The sequence below is a fragment of the Balaenoptera acutorostrata genome, chromosome 6 (assembly GCF_949987535.1).
Source record: "Balaenoptera acutorostrata chromosome 6, mBalAcu1.1, whole genome shotgun sequence".
Taxonomy (NCBI): Eukaryota; Metazoa; Chordata; class Mammalia; order Artiodactyla; family Balaenopteridae; genus Balaenoptera; species Balaenoptera acutorostrata.
In genome coordinates this window covers 71,418,698-71,444,775 of record NC_080069.1, presented here as the reverse complement: position 1 = coordinate 71,444,775, position 26,078 = coordinate 71,418,698, and the positions used below count along the sequence as shown (strand labels likewise).

The 26,078-nt window shown below is 40.1% G+C and overlaps 1 protein-coding gene across 2 annotated transcripts in view; it reads right to left on the bottom strand.

Annotated features, from left to right (window-relative positions):
• Nucleotides 1-26,078, bottom strand: part of LOC102997613 (histone-arginine methyltransferase CARM1-like) — a 251,240-nt gene that overhangs the window by 17,660 nt on the left and 207,502 nt on the right. For both annotated transcript variants that reach the window (XM_057547578.1, XM_057547579.1), the window contains exons 6-7: nt 18,622-18,799; nt 13,554-13,644 (exon numbers count right to left, since the gene is read on the bottom strand). In XM_057547578.1, the coding sequence (XP_057403561.1) occupies nt 13,554-13,644; nt 18,622-18,799 (269 nt within the window). The remainder of the gene's footprint in view (nt 1-13,553; nt 13,645-18,621; nt 18,800-26,078) is intronic.

Sequence of the window (26,078 nt, the reverse complement as noted above, 5' to 3'; positions counted from 1 at the left end):
GTGCCTGGAGCACAGCAAGAACTCCCTGCCAGCTTGGCTAATGGTCTTGGCTCTTTACAGAGCAGATCTAGGGTGTGGATTAAGAGTGGCTTTGTTCACACTCTGCCACTGACTGACTGTGTGCACTGGGCAAGTCACCTGAACTCTGTGCTTCCGTTTCCTTAAGTAAAGCACTTGAAGCAGTGCTGGGCATTTTGTTACTACTATGTAAGTGTTGGCTATTATTCTCTGAACTTCCCTTCTCAGATCAGCACTGGGCACTAGGGCAGTGCTTCCCAGTATGACTGTGCCGTGGGACTACTTGGAGAGCTTGTTAAAAATTCAAATTCCCAGGCCCAACTCCAGAAAGGCTTGGGGCCCTTATCACTAGAGGTTGAAGGCCTTTATCCCTAGATTGAAAAGAGGTTTCCCTACTAAGGGTGTGTGTGCACATGCTGTATATAGCCTGTGAATCAAATGGAAATTCAATTCATCAGTGTCTATCCTCCCCCACCCCTACACCTGCTGACCTGCAGGGAAAAAGAGAGAAAAAAAACCACAGAATAATCATAAAAATGGGGGCGTGCAGTTAGATTTTCAGTCAAAGTAAGGCTCTTTATCAGGAGGCAATGCCTCAGATGCCCTCACGAGAGGCAGGGAGGCCTAATATTGTTAAGTCAACAGCCAGTCGCCAACCTGCAAGCAAAACACCATCCCCCGGAGCCTCTTACAGATCCTGAAGGGCTTATACCATTTCTCACCTCTGAGCCTTTGCCTATTTTCCCTCCTGCCTAGAATGCTCCTTTCCTTCTATTGCTCTATTAATTCCTACTCAATCTTTATGACTCAGCACAAATATTTCCATTCGAAAATGTAAAACCTGGTATTATAATTAAATATTCAAGTTTTAGGCACTTAAAAGCGGAAGTTATTCTTTTTCTTTCAGTGTATATTTAGCACTTAGCATGGGGCCTTGAATACTGTTAGTACTAAAAATATCTACATATCTATCTATGTATTTAATGAATGAATGGAGAACTTGGTGTCCTGAATGGCCCTGTGTGTGGGCACTGGACAATGGGGAAACAGAAAATCATTCGCCAAAGTTTCTTTGGCTTCATCTCTCGTTTCCTAATCTTCTCCTTCCATCAAGGGCCAGAGCCAGGCTGTCCACAGGTAAAGCCAAACTGCTGTATATCACTTTATAAATACGCATTTTGAAAACAAGACTCCTATAATCGTAAAAGATGTTTGGAAACAGAACACTGTAAGTTTAGACATCTTCTCAGTATTTAGAAAGAGAGTGGAGGTTTTCTTGGGGAAGTAAGTCATTATCACAAAATTTTTTATTGGAGGGAAGGAGGGAGAGAGAGGGAAGGGGAAGAGAGGAGAGGGGTGGGAGGGAAGAAGGGGGTGAAGACAGGGAAGGGGAGAGGAGTGGAGGGTCAGACAGAGACAGAGAACTTCCCAGAAAGCCCAGAAGGACTCAACCTTGACTGTCCTTGAGAATCTCCTGGAAAGCTTTTAAAAAGTGCCGATGCCTGGACTGCATCCCCCGAGTTGTGATTTATTTGATCTGGGGGTGCAGCCCTAGCACTTGTTTGTTTCCAAAGCTCAACAGGTGATTCTAATGCACGATCAGGGTTGAAGACTACTAAGTTAGCTGTTCTAGAATCCTGGCCAAGTGGGTGAAAGAGAAAATCTCAAAGGCAAAGACAGCCCTCCACCTGGCAGTGGCGGAGGCTGGAAACTGCTCTCTATTCTCTGTGTACCAGTCTTTGCATTCAACCTCAGCTCCGAGGGGGGCCCAGGACGTGCCAATCTCTTTGTGTGTTCACCGCCTATTATCAGTGCGGTGCAAACGGGCACCCTTCCTGGGGCAGACGGAGAGCTGCAGGCAAAGAGCCCACTGCCTGGGTTTTAAAAACTTTCTGGCTGGGCCATATTTCCAGTTCTTGGAAATCTCAAACCTCCTTCTGAAATGCATCATAAAATAATGAAAGCAGATGGGAGGTGGCACCTTTCTGGGTTTCCTAAGATACACTGCTGGGGGATGGATCAGGAAACGAATCTGTTGACTTGGAAGCTGGGGATAATGTCCATTGTTTTCATCATATGTGGGTTTTATTTTCCAAGTTAGCTGATGGCCTCTTTATGAGCGCGTAAGGAGGAGTCTACATGCATTTTTTTTCTCTTGACTTCAAATTTCACGTGTACCTCCCCTCTTCCTCTCTTCCTTTGCCACCATAAGACATGCAACATCTGAAAAGTCCTGCAAATACAGTCCAGAAGGAAAACAATCTTACATTAGCTACACCTAAACACACCCAGAGTACAGCAAAAGAGGCCACGCATTTACCATTCCATCAGCCTCTCCACGGTCTCCATGCAGAGCCGAGCTTGGAGAAGCATTCAGGGGCATCCTCCCTCTTGGGTCTCTTTTGTTTTTGTCTCTCCTCTAGCTCACCCTGGTCTTTTGTCCTTCCTCCTCCTTCACATATCTCCTCCCACAGTGTCCTGGATCTGTCTTAGAAGGATGGTGGTACTGCCCGAGGTTCTCTTGCAGAAGTTAACAGTAGGGGGGGTTTCTCTAACACACACACTCCTTTGTCTTGCTAATATGAACACACGCGCTCTCGTAGCATAACTCAGATGTTTGACTATAATAAAAATCTCTCAGAAACTAACACAACATTGTAAATCAACTATACTCCAATAAAATTTTAAAAAAAAAATCTTTGCTTCCTCATTCTATTCTAACAAAAAAATTCACTCATCCTCATTAAATACTTCCTTCCTTTAAGAAGGCCAAAAAAAGAGAGAGAGAAGGAAGAAAAGTAAGGGAGGAAGGAAAATCCTATTCTGCTGTTTGACAATTAAGCAACTTTGGGGTATCTTAATGGAATATGTTCTACCAGAATTAACAACCAGTGATATGCCAACCTGAGGAGAGACATATATAACCCTAAGAACTAGGAAACAAAAACAAGGATCCAAAAATGTCACCTAAGCTGCACATGATGCTGAGGATACAGCGTAAGAGGGTGGCTGGAATGGCCTGCTGGGAATGCCTGGTAGGAGAAGGATGCGTGTCTAGAAACAAACTGCAACTTTATTTCTTATACTTTCCTTTTATATAGCAGGACTTGAAGCTTGGCTGTTTTTGACAATTTTCTGCATCAACAGCATGCAGACATACCATTCTGTAAAGTGGTATCTATAAAGATGCTCATCTCATTATGTCTCTGGTTTTGCTGGCTTAAACCCCAGCAAAGTGGCTTATATTTTACATGTGCTATATTTATATATTTTTTGTATTTGTAAAAATAGAGGTTTTTTTTAGTATAAAGGAGAAAGGGAAATGGGTGCACAGGCCTTAAATGAAACCAAGCTTCAGACTGCCTCTTTCATTAAGAAGAAAGGGAAAGCCTGGGGTTCTGTAAAGGAATCCATGGAGCACCCCTCGGTGTACCAACATAAATCTAGACATTACTGGTTTGTATAAGAACTGGGCCTATGGAAATGGATCCGAAGAAAGAGTGGATCAGTCAAGACAACTATGGTGGACATCTTTTGTTCATTCTACCCAGCAAATAGTTGCTCTTCTTCTGATTACGGCACCAGATTTTCTTCTGAGAGGCACTTCTTCCTCACTCTCAGTTCTTGGGGTTTGGATGGTTTGACTCTGCCCTCGGCAATAAAGTCTGGCATGTAGCTGAGTTGTAGCCAATCAGAGTGTCTTATCTCTCTGGCCTTAATGATGGACTCAGGGTTAAGCATGTGACCCAAGGCAAGTCAAGTCTAAGACTTTTGTTCAAACTGTTGCAACAGAGAAGTGGACATGGAGCTATGAGTCTATAAATCTGGATTTGCTGGAAACCACACTGCTGCCATGAGGGAAGAGCCCTATCCAAGAATGGAACTGAGCTAAGGGATAGAGAGAGACCTGGACCCAGTGAGTGTCTGTGCCCTGGAATCCATTTGTGCCTGAGAAGTTGAATCTACTCCGGCTTTTCAGATACATTAGTCAAAAATATTCTTTTTTTTAAAGCCATTTTTTAATTCTTTCTTTTGTCACTTAAAACCGTTAAGTGTCTTAACTAAAAAGAAAACAGTTAATAAGAGTGTGCCATTAGGTGTGCTATGAATATAATTCTGATGAACAGTTTTGCCTAATTCAGGGGAGTCCTAATTCTGTGAGTACAGAACTAAAGTGCTTTAGCTTAGAGTGTACAGAACCAGGCCCAGGGATGAAGAAGTGATGTCTGCTGAAGTTGAACTCTGTCTGAAAATGGAGAGCTCTGATGCCAGAGGATCCAGAAACTGAAACAGTGTATCTCTGACTACACAGATCTGGATGTGTATGGGCCCAGTGGCAGAATACTATGAAAGAGCTATGAGTTTGACACAGGTTACAAGAAAGATGAATACAGAAATTGAGGCTTATTTCATGAGCAAAAGCCAGGTGAGTTCAAGAGCTGCAGACATAAAAGAGAAGCAGAGGAAATATCAAGAAGAAACACTGGGTAGCTGAACGAAGGTTATAGTTCCAGGAATCACTGAATGTAAATGAAGTAAGGACAGTGGCATATGAAAGTCCAAACACAATTGTGTTGGTAGTATTCCTGCAAAAGTTCTCTGTGATACTTTGTGCATACACTTGACTTCCGACAAAAATTTGGTTGTATCTCATGGTAATTTGAAATGTTCTTATTTGGTCCATATGGTATTTCTAAGAACCAGTGACTATCAGGGCCAAATATATTTTTGGGAAAGACCAGAAGGCCTAAACTTCTAGCTATACCAAAAGAACCTTTAGCAGAAATTTCAGTTTGGGGGCAGAACTAGCCTAAGAACAAACCACGCAGTGCCTTTGCAGTAGAATGTAGCAGCTTGTTCATTCAGCGGAATGGATTCCCTTCAAAATAATGTTTCTCAGCAACACCGTGGTCAAGAAGGCATTTAGTAGAGTCAGAGTGGAAAGGTGCAAGAAGGGAGCTCTCACTGCCCGTGGCAGAATTCTGCTTACATTCATCTTCCCTTGTCCTTTGTAAGCACAGACTTCTGATGTCTGTAAAGAACAGCTGACTATAGACCATCCACCACTGGCATCCCTGCTATCACTCAACTCGCTCTGCCGTTGTCAAGCATGATGGGTGCGTACAATCCACTCACAATACTCTGAAAAGGAAACGGGGAAATGTCTTTTGGTTCCTTAAGTGGTATATCACCTTTTAAGGGTCAGCTCAGATCCTCTGTCTTATCTGCCTCTGGAGTCCTCAGCCAGGTATTCTGCCCCCGCTGTGTCAAGGTATGGACTCATCTGACTCCACGTGAGCACAACCCAGCAGCACCTCACCTCAGACCTGCACCGTGCGCTCTCCCCTCCTGCCCTGAGCATCCCTGCAGACTGTGGGGCATGAGGTGCCCTGACCCCCATTTGGTGTCCATGCATGCACAACCCCGAAGCGCAGACTACTTAATGTTAAGGGGTAAACAGTTGCCCAATGAGGAGTTAAGAGCCAATGGATAAATACACTTCTCTCCCACCATCTGTATAAACTGTCCCGAGATATAGTTCATTTGACCTCTGAAGATGGTCCTGAGGGATCAAGCAATCTCTTGGTATTTGATACCATGTGGTGGTCAGCTCAGTAATGCACTTTTGCATCATTTCTCCCTCCTTCCCTGCCTCCCTCTGTTTTCTCCTCATTCTTGTTTTACTGGGATGGCATTCGTTAATAAAGTAGCTTATGAGCTTTGCCTAAGACCCTGATTCCTGGGGAAGCCAAGCTAAGACAATCAATATGGGTGTGGCCCTTGAATGTAGAATTACTGGTTAAGTGGGGAGGGAAAACCCTTAGCATGTAGTTTCATCACAATTACTAACAGTCTCACTAGTGGCTAATTAGGATGCAGTAAAGGTAGAAGGTGAAGCACTGGGCTATATGGTAACTGTGTGCTTGAAGTTTTGGGGTGATGATAATTATATGGATTGAGGAGTAGACAAGGCTCTGTTAATAGCATTGGAAGCTTTGCAAAAAGAAGACTATTATCTCAGAGCAGTCAACTCCCAACTTAAGACACACTGTGAAATCCAGAGGGCTTCCTTAGCAGAGTTTCAGGGAATTCCTATCTCCTTGGTGCTCCAAGGCCTTCTGTGCAGAAAATCAGGTATAGAATTTGATAGGTAAAAGCCACATTCTTGAAACTGGAACTGCCCCATCTCCCCACCCCAAACAAGATAGTAAAGCAGCAACAGTGGAAGAGTTGCAAAGGATATTGGGTGTGCAACCCTGACAGATCTTACATATCACTGTTGGGGCCCTGACAGGAAGAGACTAGGGCCCTGAGACCTGGAATTAAGATAGTAGAGTGGACAAGGCAGAGAATCCTGAAAAGACCTTCCCAACTCCTCCGAATCCTTCAAACCAGCAGAAGCCTAATTCTCATCTGTCCTGTCAGAGGAGAGCAGCTTCCCTTTGCCTGAAGACTGCACAACAACTCCTCTTGAAGCCTGGGCCTTGCAAGATAATCTTATTCCCCTCAAGATCTGCCTCACTGTTGCCCATTGCCTCCAGGCTAATGGTCCCTCATTGCTGTCAGGCTGGTAACTCCAGCAGAGCCCAAGCAGTAAGTACAATTCCTACTCCAGGAGGAGATAACTTATGTAACTAAAACATTAGAGAAGCTGGTTAATATTTTCTGCTAAGAACCAGGGAAATGGGTACTGGAGTGGATTTTAAGGGTGTTGGACTAGTGGGGGTAGAATATGTCAGCATAGGGTGCAATTCATCAACAACGGCACTCCCAGGATTCAATGTTCTAGCAGATGCCACTCCTAGTAGTCTGCTGGGATGTCACTTTGAAGCTTGGTCATCATGATGGCCTGCAGTTAATGAGATGGAGATTCCAGAATTTCGGCAGTATAGTACTGAGGAAGGGGTCCAAAGGCTGAGAGGTGGAAATGCTAGATGGATTTACTGTGGAAGACGTAAGAACGTTCCACCTGACTATTCTCAGGCAAAGTCCAGGAAACTCTCCATTCATAAAGGTAATGGGGAACAAACTAGTGAAAGATCTGAGGCATGCTGTCCTCAGTACATCAAAGACAGTGACGGGTGATGCTGCCATTAAATTCTGCTCCGAATGAGCATAATCTGGATGGAATTTCAGAATGTCAGAAGCAAGAAAGCAGTAATTAACCATCATAGGCTAGAATGACATAATTACTATGTTGGACAGCAAGACTAGAGTGACAGTCAGGGTACCTGGATCCAGAGGGATCTGTAAGTGGTTGCTAAAAGATCCTAGTGTTACCAGAGAGGTGAAATACATGCACAGTCACTAGACAGTGCTCAATTTCTATAACAACAACAACAAAAATCTTGCTAGCTTATCAGCAGGATGTCAGCTGTCACAATGGGAAGATTAGGTCCCTCACCCAATTTCCAGGTCTAACTTAGAGATCTGGTTTATGGATCCAGTGACCACTGGCCCATGACTGAAGTGGAAACCCAGTCCCTTGAGGGAGGACTCTGCAATGCCACCACAGGAACATATGGTAAACATTCCCCAATTCTTCTCTGTGGCAAAGCAACTATGTAGGAGAAAGGAGAATATCTAGATATTTTGAGGAATGTGAGATAAGAAGTGATATTGATATGAGAAATCTTAGGATATCTCTGGTTAGTAAGGGTTTATGCAGGTAGCAAAGGAAGGTTTGACCAAGTCTATTGCACAGGGTGTCCAATGAGTTCATACCCACCATGTAGTTATTTTCCCAGTCCCTGAATGTGCCACTGGGACAGACATATTCAGCATCTGGTAGAACCCTCACACTGGCCTCTGAAGAAAGGTTATGACAGTTGTACAAGGAGAGGTCCCATCCCTGAAACTCCCCATCCCCAGGTAGGTAACACTGTTAGCTTTAATTTATAAATAAGAAACTTGGGTCTAAAAGAAATTAGATTAACTTGGCTAAGGTTTTACAGTTAGTAATTGACAGAACCAAGAATTAAACACAATTGAATCTGGTTCTAGAGTCTGATTTATCTAGTTTTTAACTACTGCCTACTTGCCTATGCTTGTATGTTCTATAACTGTAATAAATGTAATGAGGTAAACTAGTATCATCTCAAACTTCTTGAGAATATTTGGTTACTCCTCTTAATTGATCCTATGTATATATTTTTCTTGATATGAGAATCCATTAAAAATTGTATTTAAAGGCCTTGGTTTTAACCCCCTGAACCGATTATATATTTTCAGTATTGTCACTAGTACCCATCACCTAAAGAAGTTTTACAGCTGAGAATGATGATTCTTCATGACTGAGCCTTACTCTCAGGAGATACGTTTCAGAATCTTAATTAATAAGGGCCAAGGAATCTTAATCAAGTAAGAAAAGGAAATTATTAATTCTGTAGGTGACTGCTACTAACATCAGAATGTAGTAAGCTTCTCTACCAAGAGTGAACCCCATGACTGGTTATTTAAAAAGGGTAAAGTTATATGCTTAGTGCAAACTTAAACTAAAATGAATTTTAGAGTTAAATGTATATTTGAAAGACTGTTAAGTGTAAAAAAAAAGTAAAATATGAAAGAAGTAGAAGGAAGCTAATACCAGACTCAGGGTGGGGAAGCCTTTTTTCAAATAAAGGAAAATAAATAAACTGTAAAATAAAATATTGGTAGATTTACGTACATAAAAGTTTTTAAGTCCTTTTGTGGTAAAAACCACCACAAAGAATATTACAAAGTGAAGAGAAAACTCTGAAGAAACTACAACAAAGTCTTAATATCCTTAATATATAAAGAAATCTTATAAATAATGCATTTGTCTTCTAGTTAACAAAAATGTATTGAGCAATTATGATCATCTAGGTCAGACGATGGGGACACAGCAGTGAACAGAACAGCCACTCTTACAGAACTTGTAGTCTCATGGGGGGAGATGGCCAAGAAATAAAACAGATAAGTAAAAGCATATATATGGCAGATGATAATAAGTGCTATAGAGAAAAATAAAGTGAGAAGTGGGATAAGGGCTTCCAGGAGGGAAGAGATTACAAGTTTTAATTGACAGACGGTCTCCCTGAGATGATGACAGGTGAGCTAAGACCTGAAGGAGGTGAGAGCGAGCCACAGTGACACCTGCGTTTCAGGCAGAGGCAAGGGCAGTGAGGTGCCAGCAAGCCTAGTATGTTCGAGGGGAAGCAGGGAGCCCAACCCATGAGGCCAGAGTGGAGAGGACAAGAGAGCAAGTAGCAGGAGATGATGTCCGAGGGACAGCAGGGTGGAACTTGATCAGGCGGAGTCTTACCATCTATCGGGAGAACTTTGGACTTTCCTGTGCAGATGATCGGAAGCCACTGGAGGGTTCTGGGTGGAAGAAGAACATGATCTAATCATGTGTTATCAAGATCATGTTGGTTGTTGTTTAAAAAGAGGAAATGAGTTAGGAGGCTATTTCAAGACTGTAGTAGAAGCAGGGTTTTTTGTTTTGCTTGTTTTATGTTTGTTTTGCAGGGATGGGCAGGGGGTGGTGGTGAAAATCAGCAGCTTGCCTTTGGATATATTAAATTTAAGATGCCCAATAGACATCCAAGGTGAGCTGTCACCAGCCACTTGGACATCCAACGTCTATGGTTCTGCGGAGAAGTCTGGCCTGGAGTTCTAACCATGGGAGTTGTCAACATAAAGACGGTATTTAAATGAGATCAGTAAGAAAGTGAGCAGAGAGAGAAATAGGAAGACATCTAAGAACTAACCAGGAGTCAATCCAACATCAAAGATTTGAGTCATGAGGAAGAATCAGCAAAGGAGATTTAGGGCCAATAAGGAAGGAAGAAAATCAGGCTTAGGCTCAGAAGTGAAGTGAAGAGTCAAAGGTGTCAAGCGGTGTTGTTGATAGTTAAGTCAGGTGAGGACTGATGATGGGCTGTATCTGGGGATCTTATTTATTTAGCCTGTTAGTTATTCCTCAGTCTCTCAGCCCACTCCCTCAGAATACACCCAGACTCACTTTTTGCATCCCCCTCCCTCCTTTCAGCCAGCATCCACTTCTTTGCCTCTTCTAACGGAAATCAGAAATCATGCAAGCTTTCACCACCTGTTCCTTGGATCAATACAACAGAGGGCCTTCATGCTAGTAGTCTAATGCAGAAACCCCCTTATAAAGGGACAGGAAGTAGAAACAGAGTGAAGGCTATGAATTTTGATAACTATATATTGAAAAATTTTGTGTGTGTATCTGTTGACTAAAAATAAAACCATTCAAATGCACCAGCTATCAAAGAAATACAGATTAAAAATAAATCGGCCACCATTTTTTTTTTGCAAATCAAACTGGCATTTAACAAAACATATCCTGTGTGGGCAAGACTCAGCAGACATTCTCATATACCACTGGTGGAAGTGTTAATTGGTAAAGCTTTTCTACAGGGCAATTTGGCAACATATAAGAATAATTTTTTTAAAGTTCCTTCTTCACACCTTTTGGTCCAGTGATTCTGCTTCTAGCAATTTATTGTAAGGTAATAATCAGAATGTACAAGATTTCTATAACAGGATGTTCACTTTAGCATTGTTTCCTATAGAATTTATAGAGATCTATAAAATTCTACATTCTTGTGGAATATAGGAACAATACCTTAGTATTGTTTCTTAATAGAATGTATAGGGTTAAATTATAATTAAAATAACTTAATACCCAACATTGGATCTTAAGTCAATAAATTACAAGAGAGCCACAAAAGAAATACTCTGCTGCAAAATAATATCTAAAAGACCTGAGAACATGTCAACAAGGTATTAATAAAGTTTTAAAAAAGAGCTATAAAATGGTATTTATGGTATGAGTCTAATTTTATAAAGAAAAAGAAAAATGAGAAAGATATCAACTAAAATCTTGATGGTAATTATTTCCATACATGCTTAAGATCACAGGAGTTTTTATCAGAAATATTTACTGAGGGCCTACCATGTGGCAGGATAGTGAACGGGGACAATATGCCAGCTCTTGCAGTGCTCACATTCTACGAGGAGGGATACGGACAATAAACAATAATAAGTAAGTCTTTTAGGAGGTGATAAGTGTTGGAGGAAAAGTACAGAGCAGAAAACGTGGGATTGGGAGTGGTATGGCTGCCACTTTAAATATGGTGGTCAGGGTAGGTCCTATTGAGAAGGCATTTAACAAAGCCTTTATGGAGTTGAAGGAATTAGCCATGTGGATCTGGAGGGAAAGGTATTCCAGAGGAGGATGAGCAAATGCAAGGCCCTAAGGTGGGAGTGTGTCAGGTGCGTCTGAGGATGGGCAAGGAAGTCTGGGAGGCTGGAGTGGAGTGAACACAGCAGTAGAAAATGAGGAGCCAGACTGGGTAGAACCTACTGGAGGGCTCTGGGGATGCTGGAATAGACAGGTTAAGAAGCTACCATAATAACTGAGGTGAGAGATGATAGTGTTGTGATCAAGGGGAAACAGTAAACACAGGGAGAACTGGTCAGATTCTGGATATACAGTTGATCCTTGAACAAAAGGGGGGGGGCTTTGTTGGTGCACCTACCCTCCACGCAGTCAAAAATCCTCATTAACTTTACAGTCAACCCTCTGTATCCATGGTTCCACATGCACAGATTCACATGTAGAGCTAGAGTATATATTTATTGAAAAAAGTCCGCACAGTTCAAATCTGTTGTTCAGGGGTCAAATGTACTTTGGAAGTAAAACCAACATAATTTCTTAATGGTTTAGGTATGGGGAACAAAGAAAGAAGGCCTTCAAGATTTGGAGCCTGAATCATTAGGAGGATAAAGTTGTCAGCAACTGAGGTGGAAAGACTGTGTGTAGAGCAGGTGTGGGGTGGCAATGGGGGAGATCAGAAGTTGAGCTGTGGACATGGTGCGTCTCTCCAAGGGCAGACGTCCAGGAGACAGTTGGCTATGGAAAAGTATGGAGTTCACAGAACAAGTCTGGAGAGATACACTCGGAAATCATTAGCATAGAGATGGTATTTGAACTGTGGGAATGGGCGAGCTCATCAAGGGAGTTCTTACTACCTAGAGAGTATTAATAATCACAGTGGACGGGCAGGGCTCCCCATCAAACATACAAACATGTTCTATTTGTTCCATTAAAAAAACTACCTTTTTTATACCTCACTTTCCTGGTCAGCCACCACCCATCTCTCTAACTCCCTTTGCAGTGAAATTCCTCAAAAGGGGTGTCTCTATTCAACAGTCTCCAACTTCGCCTCCTCCCCCGCCCCCACCCCTTTGATTTCTCTCAAGACATTCTGCCAAAACCACCAGTGCAGTAGATGGTACTGCTGGGAGATCACACAAAAACTGCCTGGACGACCAACCTCCCCTATAAGTCTGGCATACTCTGTCGCCTGAAATTCCTATCTCTCCAACCTCTCCATTTAAAATAGAAACATTTAGGGTCAGCATGACCTTACATGACATCATTGCCCCCTCTGTCGCCACACACATACACACTAAGAGGCCATTCACCCCCGCTGGAAATTCTGTGGTTTGTAGTTTCAAAATTACAGATTGAATCGAAGCCATTAAAGGTTATGAAACTGTGGTGGGAAAGCCTATTTTGCAGGAAAAAACTGGGGAGAAAGAAAAATCATAACCCTTTGACCTCACTCCTCATAGAACTTCGTAATGCGGGAAACCAAAGCACTTCCTATTTCCTGCCCCTTCACCAAGGGATGGCATTACAGAGAAAGCCCTGGAAATCAACTTTGGATATCTCTGTTGGATGGTTCTGCATCCTCAGCCAGAGCTCAAAGTTTACATTTTAGTACGCATCCTCACCCACCTGCAGCGCATGCTGCGCTCCCTCCTACACACCTCACGTTCCCACTTGGATGGTACCTCTTCTGTTTCTCCCTCCCACAGGTCCAATACTGTCATCCTCCTCCCCTCCTTCTCCTTATGAAAACCAGTCTCAGGAAAGAAAGGCAGAAGGAATGGTGGTTTCAAACTGGCAGGAGTTCTGTGTTAGTTCTCATTTTACCAATGGAAGAAACCAAGTCTCAGACGATGAAGTGAACTGCCCAAAAGTCAACAGCTAATTAGTAGGAAAGCTCCGAAACTTTTCTGATCAACTCATTTACATCCAGGTATATTGATTGATCTGCTCTCTGACAAAGGCATGTTCTAGCAGAAGCCATAGCCTTGGGCCAAAAGAATGGATGGAGGAAGTGGAAAGGGAGGGACAGCAGGCAGGGGGAGGACGCTATTATTTTAGCATCAGGGCAGTTTTTTGGATGTTTGATTTTGCCTAACTGGCTCCCTTATTTGTCTATTTCAGTAGTTCTCAACAGGGGGTGATTTTGCCTTCCAAGGAGATGTTTTCGGTAATGTCTGGAGACATTTTTGGTTGCCACAACTAGGGGGAAGGTGCTAGTGGCATCCAGGAACTGCATGCCAGGAAAGCTGCTAAACAGCCTACAGGGCACAGGACAGCCCCTGACCCCAGTATATGACCCACAGTGTCAACAGTTTAAGAACTCTGGTTTACTCTGAAAGGAGAGGAAGAGAGAAGAGAACGTTACCAAAAGTTGGCTCTGGAGTGGTGTTCCATGTACAGCTGTTCATCAGAAAAGGGGGCCAGGTGGATGTCGCCGAACGTCGGGAACATCATTCCTATTGAGCAGAAGACAACAGACTCAAAGTTGACTCCTACTGCCTTCTTACTTGAAGACCTGCCACTTGACCTGTTCCATTCTTTCATTCCATCTCAGTTATTACACAGCAGGCTAAAACGTAAACTTGCCTCAAAGCAATGATAAGAAAATTAGGCAGAAGATTGGAGGGAATATAAAAAAGAATGTCAAAGCAAGTCAAAAGCTATGCTATAATAAAAGTTTAGAGTCCTAGGTGAGGCATTTAACCTGGCATATTGGCTTTCTAAGCTACTGCGTTTTTTTTTTTAACATCTTTATTGGAGTATGATTTTTTTTTTAATTTATTTTATTTTTGGCTGCATTGGGTCTTCGCTGCTGCGCGCGGGTTTTCTCTAGTTGCGGCGAGCAGGGGCTACTTTTTGTTGCGGTGCACAGGCTTCTCATTGTGGTGGCTTCTCTTGTTGCGGAGCACGGGCTCTAGGTGCGCGGGCTTCAGTAGTTGTGGCACATGGGCTCAGTAGTTGTAGCTCACGGACTCTAGAGCGCAAGCTCAGTAGTTGCGGTGCGTGGGCCCAGCTGCTCTGCAGCATGTGGAATCTTCCTGGACCAGGGCTCGAACCTGTGTCCCCTGCATTGGCAGGCAGATTCCCAACCACTGTGCCACCAGGGAAGTCCCTGGAGTATAACTGCTTTACAATGGTGTGTTAGTTTCTTCTGTATAACAAAGTGAATCATCTATACGTATACATATATCCCCATATCCCCTCCCTCTTGCGCCTCCCTCCCACTCTCCCTAACCCACCCCTCTAGGTAGTCACAAAGCACCGAGCTGATCTCCCTGTGCTATGCAGCTGCTTCCCACTTCAGCTACTAGTTTTTTTTCCTTTCTATATGTCCGGTGCTTGGAATTCTGGGCACTTCTTTTATTTATTTATTTTTTCTTTTATTTATTGTAAAAACAACTTAGCTTTGAAAACAATCGATGTTCCCTCATCCTATCACATTATCATTTTCATTCTTAGACTTTGTTGATGTATAATCGTATTGACCATTTATCTTTCTAAGTGCTGTTAAATCTATGCTTATGTGCAGGCAGGCTCACCATCCTCCACGCTGGGAAGCCCGCAGCACTTGTGTTTTGTTCCTGACATTTGCGGTCACTGGGGGAAAGGGCAGATAACTTAGCAGGCAAACAAACACCTAGGCTGGCAGACCTGAAGTTGGGCCTTTCTGGGCAGGCAGATGTGGCGATCAGCATCGTCTAAAAAACTACAGATCTTTCATCATCATCACCATCATCATTCTAATAATAATACCTAAAATTTCTTCTTTATGTTAACTCTGCCTTGAACCTTTTTATGGGCTTTCCATGTATTAATTCATTTAATCCTCATAATAATATAAAGTAGGTTCTATTATTATATCCATTTTATAAATGAGAAAACTAATGAACAGGGAAATTTTAATGATTCAGCCATAACCACAGAGATAATAAGCAGAAAGAAAAAACCCAGGGGTGAAATCTCTTCCAATAGTCAATGGTCTCATACGTTAACTATGCTCCCCTTGATGTCTGTTAAAATAGAACAGATCATTTTAATTACGGTATTTTCAGAGGTGGTCAGAGAAGAACCACGACTGTAACATCATTCATATTTCTCCATATAAATCTCAAGCACTGTTGTTAAAACAATAATGATTGCTTGGTGGTTTTTCAATTTCAAGATACAAGGTTATTAAACAACTTTGGAAAAGTCATAGGTATCCTTATTTGTGTAAACTTGGGAAGTTTCAGAGGAGGATGATCTGAGCCCAAGCCTAACAGGAATTGGAAAGATATTCGGTAAAATGGAGGCGAGGAAATCATCAAAGGTAAAATATAAGAAAAATTCCAAGAGCAGTAGAAAATGAGTCTTCTGATTTAACATACCCACTAAATGTCCAGCACAAGAATTTAAAAAGTTTCACACTAAGACAACTAGAAGTGAAAAGGAATACTAAAAGCATCTAGAGGGAAAAACTATGTCATTTTAAAACTTCAGGAGTCAGAATGGCATTCGACTTCTCAATAGCAACATTGGGTACCAGATGCCAAAAAAAGATGCCTTAAAAATACTGAGTAAAAATTGTTTTCAAGTTAAAATTCTCTACCTAACAAAATGATAATACGAGGACTCAATACACACTAACTTCTCAACCACCCTTTCTCCAGAAGCTATTAGAAAATATTCTTTGCTGAAATGAATGGTATAAACCAAGAAAGGGGAAGACAAAAGAATATGATGGAAAGTCAAAGTGGGGTAGCCATACAATAGGACTAGAGAGCTACCAGTTCATGCGTGGTCGAGGAGGACAGAGCATTACAGGAGAATTCCACAAAATAAATATTTATAGGCAATCTGTCAGACCTGTTAAAACATGGAAAAAATTAGTCATGAGTATATAGAAAACTAAACTAATGAAAAAACAAGGCAATTAACTCCAGGAAAAACAAAAGATTTCATGAAAAAAATATATAATCATATGCACCTACTACACCACCTGACTCAGCACTGAACAGTATTCACATTGTCATAATAATGTAAACATCGATTATTGATTTAAACAAGTAATAATCTAGGTCTATATTTCCTTATATTAAAAAAAAATTCTGAAATCCAAAAAGCTCTGCAAAGCAACAGATTTTTGTAAGTTTGCAACATCATTTGATGGCAAAACCTGACCTGAGCTGACATGAGTTTATAGTCTTTATTTATCCTACTTGGTATCCATGTTCATGTTTTGTTGCAGAAATACTATGTGTTTCGTTATGGAGGGCTGCCTCAGATCCCACTGGAGGTGTTAAGTAACACATGGTATATGACCCTATAACCTTTCCAAAGTCCTCCAGATTTTGAATTCTGAAACATATCTGGCCCCAAGGGTTTGGATAAGGGATTGAGGACCTGTATAAATACATTTAGAGGATGGGGGGATGCCTCAAGAAGGAAAGGAGCTGCTATGTAGGAAAGCTAACTTCTCAACCAGAGAGTGACAAGAATAGCAATATGATAATTTTACATAGAAATATGTAGGTAAATAATAGAAGCAACAGAGAACAGAGTTGAAAGGAAAAGCCTTCGGGGAGCAGTCTCTGGATAGGAAGAGGTGTGGCAGAGGGTGACTATTTTTCATTGTAAACCTTTTTATTGTCATGTGATGCTGTAAGCTATGCCTTATTTTGATGGAAAATAAAAATAATTAGGAAAAAAATCAATCATCCTTCCCCCAGGAATGCACAGGGTAGAAAGCTGATAAAATCAGTATTCATTTCTACTTGTCTAGTTAAAAGAAACATAGCCAAATATAAAATTTCATAACCATTTCAAATATCTGGGGAAAAAGGATGCCCAGATATTGTCTAAATATTCGGCTTAGAGGGCAGCTCAACAGATGCATGTGAATTAACTTTGTTTAAAGTCTCATCATACAAAAGCACCTAACCATTTGAGAAAAATCCAGAAAAAAAATACAAATATTCTTTCTGGGAGGCATTGAGGAGGAAATCCAAGCTACTTTGCTTTCATCTCCTGTAGTTCAGTTTTATCACATGAACACAAGGTCTCCAAGATCATCCTGGGCTGATTTATAAATGGGAATGCTAATGGAGTTCTTGACATTAGGTATACTTTGCCCAAGTTTATTTATTTTTGCATGAGTTTTTTTTAAAAAATGCCTATTTCTAAATCCCTAAATTTTGAAACATGCAGGAAATTACAGACAAACTTAAAGCTTTACTTATGCATATAGACCGGGTAACCTGGTGGGTAGGAGGTGTAGTTTATTCTCTGTTTTGTCTTCATTGGGTATGACTAGGAAGCCACAACAATAGTACTTTAAAGTAAGTAAAACGGGTAAGGAGCTGCAATTCTCATCAGAGATGCAACTGTTAAAACTGGCCAGTTACCTTCTAACCCTTAATTGAAAAAAAATGTGCTGTTGGAACATGTCCACTCTCTGGGGTGAACAGTGGAAAGTCAGTGTGTGTGCAAGGAGTTGTGAGTGTGGATTTCAGGGTTAGACAGATCTGGGGTCAAACCCCTGCTCTGTCACTTATTAGAGGTGTGTCCTTGCCACGTTGCTTTCCCTCATCGTGCTTCAGTTTTCTCTTCCTAAGTGCGGGTCGTAATACTGTCTCCCACTAAGCCAGGTCTCAATCTTGACCCTACTGACATTTTGGGCTGGATAACACTTTGATGTGTGTGAGGGCTGTCCTGCACATTGAAAGATGCTTAGCAAGTCCCTGGCCCTTCTCCCTAGGTGCGGGTAGCACCACCTCTGCCAGCTGTGACAACTCAAAAATGTCTTCAGACATCACCAAATGTCCCCTGGGAAAGGAGTATAAAATCACCCAGAACCTCTGCACTAACCCTCCAAATAAACTGAAAACGTTCATTATTCACACTTCGTAAGGCTTTCATAAAATAATGTATGCAAATTGCTTAGCACACACAGACACTCGTTAAGCACAAAGAGAATACTGGACTTTATATTATTATCTCGATTATATGTAGTGACCATAGGGAAAGAGACATACAGTAGGAAGAGAATATGTTAGAAAGAAGAAATGGACACCAGATAGTTTCTCACATTACAGAAGGTCAACATTTGAAAGGGCTTTAGAGATTACTTTTAATAATACTGATGGCGAAGCCAAGGTCAAAAGGTCAAGTGTTAGGCCAAGTTAGCTAAGGAAAACAGTGAGTGAACTAGGACAAAAATACATAACTCGGAACTGGTCTCCTTTACCATACTGAATACCACGCAGTCACTGCCATCAATGTCTTTTGGAGACTAGCTCATTTATTATGGGAGAATAAGATGAGAAAATGAAAGAACTGGTTTAATAGAAATGCTCTCTCCTCCTTTCTGTAAAGGACTGAATATGGGGGAAGTAAGACGGCATATTTTACAGAAAAGTTAGCCTACTTTCTAAACCAGGAATTGGCCAACTCACCATTTGCTTTCAGCCATTTTTTGGAATGAAGGTAACTTTCCAACATCCTTTCATTGAACAGCATGTATCCCATTGGTTCTGAAATGATCACATCTACAGCCTCAGGAAGTGAGATTTCTTCAATTTTCCCTGGCAAAACAATGATCTTGTCTGAAAGGTGGTTACTTTTCACTAGCATCTGTAAAAGATAAAGTAGAGTACCAGTACTACTGTTATACAGAATATTATAAAAATTAAGTATTATAGGTTAGGGGTTGGCAGGGTGATAGGGATGAGAGGCAAGTGACCTATTTGCTTCTATAAGTACCATAAAAACATTTTTCTTACTGCACAAACATTTCATGTTTACTATGGATAAATTAGAAGATACAGATATGGAACAAATAAAAACACCTATAATCAATACCACACACAAATAATAACTAATAGTTTGATGTAGACCCTTCCGGGCTCTTTATACAAACATGCACTTATATGTGCATGTGTGTGAGTATGTGTGGTCCATGTATGTGTGTGTATATATGCACATGTACTTCGGGGGGGGGGTATTAATAGTTTCAGCTTATTTCCTACTTTTCTACTGGCAATAAAGATGCCCAAAAGCTCTGTATAACAATCTTGCATAACTTAATAATCCTGATCCTTATTAAATCATCCCTTGATCTTTTGATTCCAAAAATAAATACCATGTTCATTAGCCTTTTTTTAGAAGTACATTTTACAGTTATCTATTCTTTTTTCTTTGATGTCCTCTGTATTCTATTTAATAACTTTGAACTCTCTTAAAAGAGGGACCTTGAAGACAAATATAATTATTATATTTCTAATATATTTCTTCTTAATGCCAAATATGACAAGGTGGTTGTATTATTACACGTATGTCTTTCTGCTGCCTGAAAAACTATATCCTAATAAACATCTTACATGCACCAGCACAAATATATACAGCACATCCTTTTTCAAGTTGTGGTTTCCTGAGACTCTTAGATCTTTGCTCATTGTATTTATATGTAGTCAGAGGCCCTCCATTTTGAATTTTTGGAACTTGACCCTTTCCTCACCCTAAATGCAGTGTACCAAGCATTTGTCATGATTCAGTTGCATTTTCTCAATTTCTGATCACTTCTTCCCAAAGCTAGGGTATCTTTCACCTTGAATTCCATCCTCTAGGGTGCTTCTCACCAACATTACACTGCAAGTTTGTTAAATGTCTTTTCCACCTATACTTTCCTTGAAAGAAATCAAGTAATCTCTGATCTAAGGAAAAACAATGAAGAAAACTATTTGTACGTGTCATCCACTGTCAACATTTACCCACGCACAAGGAGTTGTGGAATTCCATTCTACCAACATTCTACACATGGATGTCAAGTTCAGGGGTCTGTGGACACGAGGCCTAAAGGGTAAAACTTTTGGTGCCCTGCTTGTCTCTGTACATTCTCTTCTCAGGAGAGCCCTTCACCTGCGTAGCTGTAATCACGGCTCCACTGTGGATGGCTGTTCACACTACAGCTTTAGGTTTCTTCTCTCACCTGAGCCCAGGCCATTACCCCGGACATTTCTACCAACCTGCTTTGTTATCTCTTCAATCTCAACAAGTAAAGAGCCAACCTCAGCTTCTTCTTGAAAACTAACCATTTCTCTAAATTTCTTTAAAATCTCTATATAATCTTGTATTTCCTTGATTCCGTTTTGGTTACTAATGCCATAATACTCAATATCCTGGAGGCATACATAGTTGCTTCCCATGGACAATTAGTTACTATCTTTTCTTATTTCTACTTTTCAGATATGTCTCATTTCCACCTTTTCCTTTCTGCATCAACTTGTCCAGTTCTTAGTAGCTTCAAATCTGAAATTTAAAAATAGCATTTATATAATGAAAATAATAATAGCAGCGTCTACTTCACAGGCCTGCTTGAGGCTAGAACAAGATAAAGCATATTAAGGGTCATGTAAGTATTAAATTAGTATTGTCATATTATTGTTATTAAAGAAAAGTGTTCACTGAAAAAGAGAAATGTAGATGAGCAAAAAAATGAAAATAAAAATAACTGTATTCCCATCATCCGGATGTAGGCAGGATGCATTTCGTAGCAGACTTTTGAGTGTATCTCTGTTTATAAAAATATGTACTTCTGGGGCTTCCCTGGTGGCGCAGTGGTTAAGAATCCACCTGCCGATGCAGGGGAAATGGGTTCGAGCCCTGGTCCGGGAACATCCCACATGCCGCAGAGCAACTAAGCCCGTGCACTACAGCTACTGAGCCTGCGTGCCACAACTGCTGAAGCCCGCGCACCTAGAGCCCATGCTCCACAACAAGAAAAGCCACTGCAATGAGAAGCCTGTGCACCGAAATGAAGAGTAGTCCCCGCTCGCCACAACTAGAGAAAGCCTGCTCGCAGCAACGAAGACTCAACGCAGCCAAAAATAAAATAAATTTATTTAAAAAAATGTACTTTTTGTAGTAATATTTCATAACCTTTTGTTTCATGTAATAGGTTGTAGACCAGTTTTCTGAATATTTTTTGCATCATGGTGTATATAAAAAAATAACAGTCATTTTTATGACACACTAGTGTGAATAGGAAAGACTGCCTGCAGTTTGAGACATTTGAGCTGGGGGTTCAGGCCACACAAGACCCTGACCATCTCCCATGAGGGCAAAGGGCATCAAAACTTACTACCTGGCACACTTTTTGTGAAGCTCTGTTTTAGACATCTTTCCATGAATTGCTCTAGAACATAATTTTTATTGGCTGTACAGTATTTCATAGCATACCTTGATTCATTTAACCAACCCCAAGTTACCGGACATTCAGATTATATCAAATGTTTCATTACTACAACAGTGTATCGACAAATAACAATGCAATTCAATCTGGGGACGTACTTCTCACAACTTTTCTCAAAGTTAAAGGGTGTGGAACTTTTAAGGGTCTCTGGTTCACACTGTTCCACTGCCTAATGGAAAGGTGATTCCATTTCTAAATTTCAAGCCCGTCCTAAATTCTGCTTATGGGATGTGAAGGTGTCCACACAACCTCAACGTATAAAACTGCCTCATCCACCTGAACCATGATGTTGGAAGGGACATTTTTCTGGCTAAATTTTGCTGGAGGGACCAATAAGATAGGATGATCAAGTGTGTGTGATATCTACTCTACATGGAGACTTTACAGAGAATAATCCTAGACTCTTGAACCCTCATGAAGATCAGAGGTCTAATATAGTTTCAGAGAGGGGATGTTATAAGCTGTCAGAAGGGCAATTTGAGGTTCACAGGAAAGAACCCGAGTCTCACTATTCTCACTGGTAAAGGACATACCACATACGTACAGGCCACTGCATCTTGCAACTTCATTTATTTTTTAACCAAATTCAAAGAACACTAGATCAAGAATCTGAAGATACAGATCCTAATCCCGCCTTTACCATCGAAGAGCTGTGTGTCCTTGGGGAAGTCACTTAAACTCTCTTAATTTTAGTTTCCCTCTTGCAAAATTGGAGTTTAAAACTGAGTTGTTTTAAGGCTCCTTCTAGTTCTAACATTTCATGAATAGAAGAAAGCAAAATTTCTGCAAAGTACGTTCCAGGAGTCCATGAACATAAGGAGTTTCATGATCAAATAATATTGGAACTTCTTTATAATATATATCCTTCTTACGAATTCACAGCGTCTATTAGCATATTAATGGAGTTGAGAAATTCTGCAGAAAACTGTTTGGTTTGGCTAAATCAGACATCCAAACTTACTTGAATACTTGGCAGTTTTTTTTATTGAATGTTTATTTATCTCCCACAGATCAATCTTTAAGAAACAATAAAAATAGTTATTTGATAATCCTACATTTGAATACAATTCCTTGACAGAGATATTTGAGAACAGGACATAAACTCAACCAATAATATCTCTAAGACACAAGAGCAGCTAATTCCAGATGTGAGACACACTCTATTCTTTGAGTCAGTCTTGCTGCCTTCCTTGCTCTTTGGTTTACAACAGATAGTTTTATGTTAGCCTGTCACTTCAGATCCCATTCTTCCAAAACTGAAGTTCAGCAGAACTATCCTTTCTAGAGTAATACATAACCAATATCCAGGAAGAGAATATATTACACTTAAATCATATATAACCATTTTGGCAAACCATTTGGCATTATTCAATTAGCTGAAGATTTCTATAACTTAGAAATATCACTCCCTTTATAAATATACATTCTAGAGAAATTTTTGAACATGTGTATAAGATAACCTGTACTAAAACTTTATAATAATATTGGTAATTATAAAATAAAAATTTAAAATAAACTGGAATTAACTATTCACAAGGAAATGAATGAATAAATGGTGTTATATCTAGGGGATTCCCTGGTGGCGCAGTGGTTAAGAATCAGCCTGTCAATACAGTGGACACGGGTTCGAGCCCTGGTCCGGGAAGATCCCACATGCCGTGGAGCAACTAAGCCCGTGAGCCACAACTACTGAGCCTGCGCTCTAGAGCCCGCAAGCCACAACTACTGAGCCTGCGTGCCACAACTACTGAAGCCCACATGCCTAGAGCCCGTGCTCCGCAACAAGAGAAGCCATCGCAATGAGAAGCCCGCTCGCCGCAATTCAAGATAGCCTGCATGCAGCAACAAAGACCCAACACAGTCAAAAATAAATTAAAAAAACAAATAAATTTATAAAAAATAATGGTGTTATATCTATACTATGAATACGGTTAACAGTGAGAAAAGAGAACTACAGGTATTTGTGTTAACATAAATTAATTTCACAAGCAGAATTTTTGGGAGGAAAAGAAACAGGTTGCTGAAGAATATATAGTATGATTCCTTTTATTTAAAAGGTCAAATGTATTCAAAAGTAAACTGTATTGATTAGGATATACTACATTATTTTTTAAAACTCTTTTATGCTAAGATGTTGGAACTTTTGAGGGTGAAGAGAGGGCATGAAATTTGGGAGAAACATATAGGAATTTTAATACCGTTATATTATTCTAGTTGTTACACTGGGTTGTGGGCATATATGTGGTTTTTATATTTACATTCACCTTTATTTTTGGATGCAAAAAGTATTTTATAATAGGAAATTTAAAATTATACTTTTAATAGAAAAGTTTGAGATAATCATAATAAATGCAGATTTAAAAAGACAAACTGATTTCTGTAATCAGATAGAAGCTAACAGATACGGAAGACAGATTAAAACAAAGCAGCATAAAGGTAATTAATGTCTCTGAAGAATGGGAAAATCACTCAAAGATATATTATAATAAAATTCCCCTGAAGTAAAAAAAATGGAATCTGTTAACAGCAAAAACACATAATGGTCATAAGAAAATGTCATACAGTAATAGCAACATGGAACTATATTCTGCTCAAGATTTTAGATTTAAAGAAAAAAGAATTAATTCCTTGGGTACCCTGCAGAAAAGAAAATCACCTTAAAAGTGAAAGAAAATCAGGCTGGCATTAGACTGCTCTATAGTCATATTCATTTTAAAAAGATAACGGGACAACATCTACAAAACTCAGAAGAAAAGAAAATTGTGACCAAAAGAAGATTAAATCCAGAGGAGGTACTATTCATATTTTCAACATGAAAGAAAGCAGGATAGCACACATAAGCCCTTCCTCAAAAACTGCTTTGCCAAAAATAAAAAATAAATTCACATAATTAAGATATGAATTAAATAAAGAATTTGGTAATAAAGAAGCTATATTAAAAAACTAATGGTTTGATCATGGCAGAGAATAGCGTTCGCTCCAGTTGTGATCTAATTTGCATTGTTTTCCAAGGCCTCGTAGGGTAGGCCGCAGGGCTCTGTGGGACTAATGGTGCGTCCTGGATGTCAGAATTTTGGGTGGGTTCAGAGGTCACCCTGAGATGAGGACAGTTGTGAGAACCACCAGTGATTCTGGAGCTGTATGAGAGTGGAAGTCGTGTAGTCCAGGCATGTGATTTTTAGGACCCAGGCAGAGTTCCTGGATAACTCAAGTGTAAACACCTTTCATTGCTCACCAGCCTTCATTGCTACTGCAGCAGAATCCCTCCCATGGACAAGGAGAGGTGGTGGAGTTAACGTGTGGTTGGCAGAGTTCTACTGAAAAGGAGATTCAGATTTTTATGTGAAGCCAATTTCTATTCAAACTTAACTGAGCTGTACAGTTGGTATGCACTGAAATGAACATACCTAAAATGTACAGTTTGGTAAGTTTTCATATTTGTAAAGCCACGGATCCATTATCATAACAACAAACATCCAACACCAATATCTACCTTTTGACATGTCTCCCAGGGCTCCCAGGCAATTACAATTGATTTACTTTTTTCCCATTCAATTAGTGTTTTTTAGACTGTTAATATCATTGGCATCTTAATGTTTACTTTTGTATTTGTCTTTTTCTTTCACGATGCATAATTATTTTGAGAATCATTTAAGTTGCAGGTATGAATAGTTCATTTTCTTCCTGAAAAATAACAAAAGGGGTTTTGTGGTTTGTTTGCAGTTTGGCCACCACAAATAAGCTTACTATGAACATGTGCATAAAATTCTTCATATGAATATATGGTTTCATATTCTAAATTGAATGACTGTACCCTTATGCACTCCCGTCAACAGTATGGAAGCATTCCAGTTCCCCTATAGTCCTCACCAGGACTTGATTAGTATGGTCAGTAGTTAAAATACTGCCTGTTTTAAAGTGTGTAGCGGTATCTCACTATAGTCTGATTGCATTTCCCTAATGATTCATAATGTTGAACATTTTTATTGTGTTCATTTGCCAGGTGTATGTCTTCTTTGATAAAATGCCTGTTCTTTTATTTATTAACTGAGAAGACAAAAGAAATGTGTTGGAACTTCACTTTTCTTCAGTGACTTTGCTGGGTGGAATAAATGTTTCTGCTATTCACACACACACAGAAAAAGGACTAATGGTTTGAAATGAATCCATTTAATTACAGCACAAATACTAAACAGTTACGTGAACTTTGGTTATATTTCAATGAGAGTTACATTACACCTTGACACTATACCAATAAAAATAAATATAACTAACAAAAGGTACAGGAGGAAGGAGGAGGTATGAGAGTGCTGGTGACTTCATTTCTTTCACAGGAAGGAGTGAATTTTTATCATGAGGTTAAAAAAAATACTTGGTTCCATAGTGAAAGATATCTATATGATCGTTATACTTAATATGCTTTTTGGTGGGGGGTGAATTTTCTGAAGCAACCTATCAACAAAGCATTAAAGACTTAGTGAAGTACATATTTTAAATCTTGACAATCTAGAAATAATATAACCAAACAAAATTGGGAGTTACACTAGCAGAGGAAAGTTCTTCCACTATCACACTGAGGGTCAGCAGTGCATGCAAAGTAGATAGTTCAGGAAACAGAAATATGAGTATTATAGACATATAGTTACCATGGTAATCAGCTAA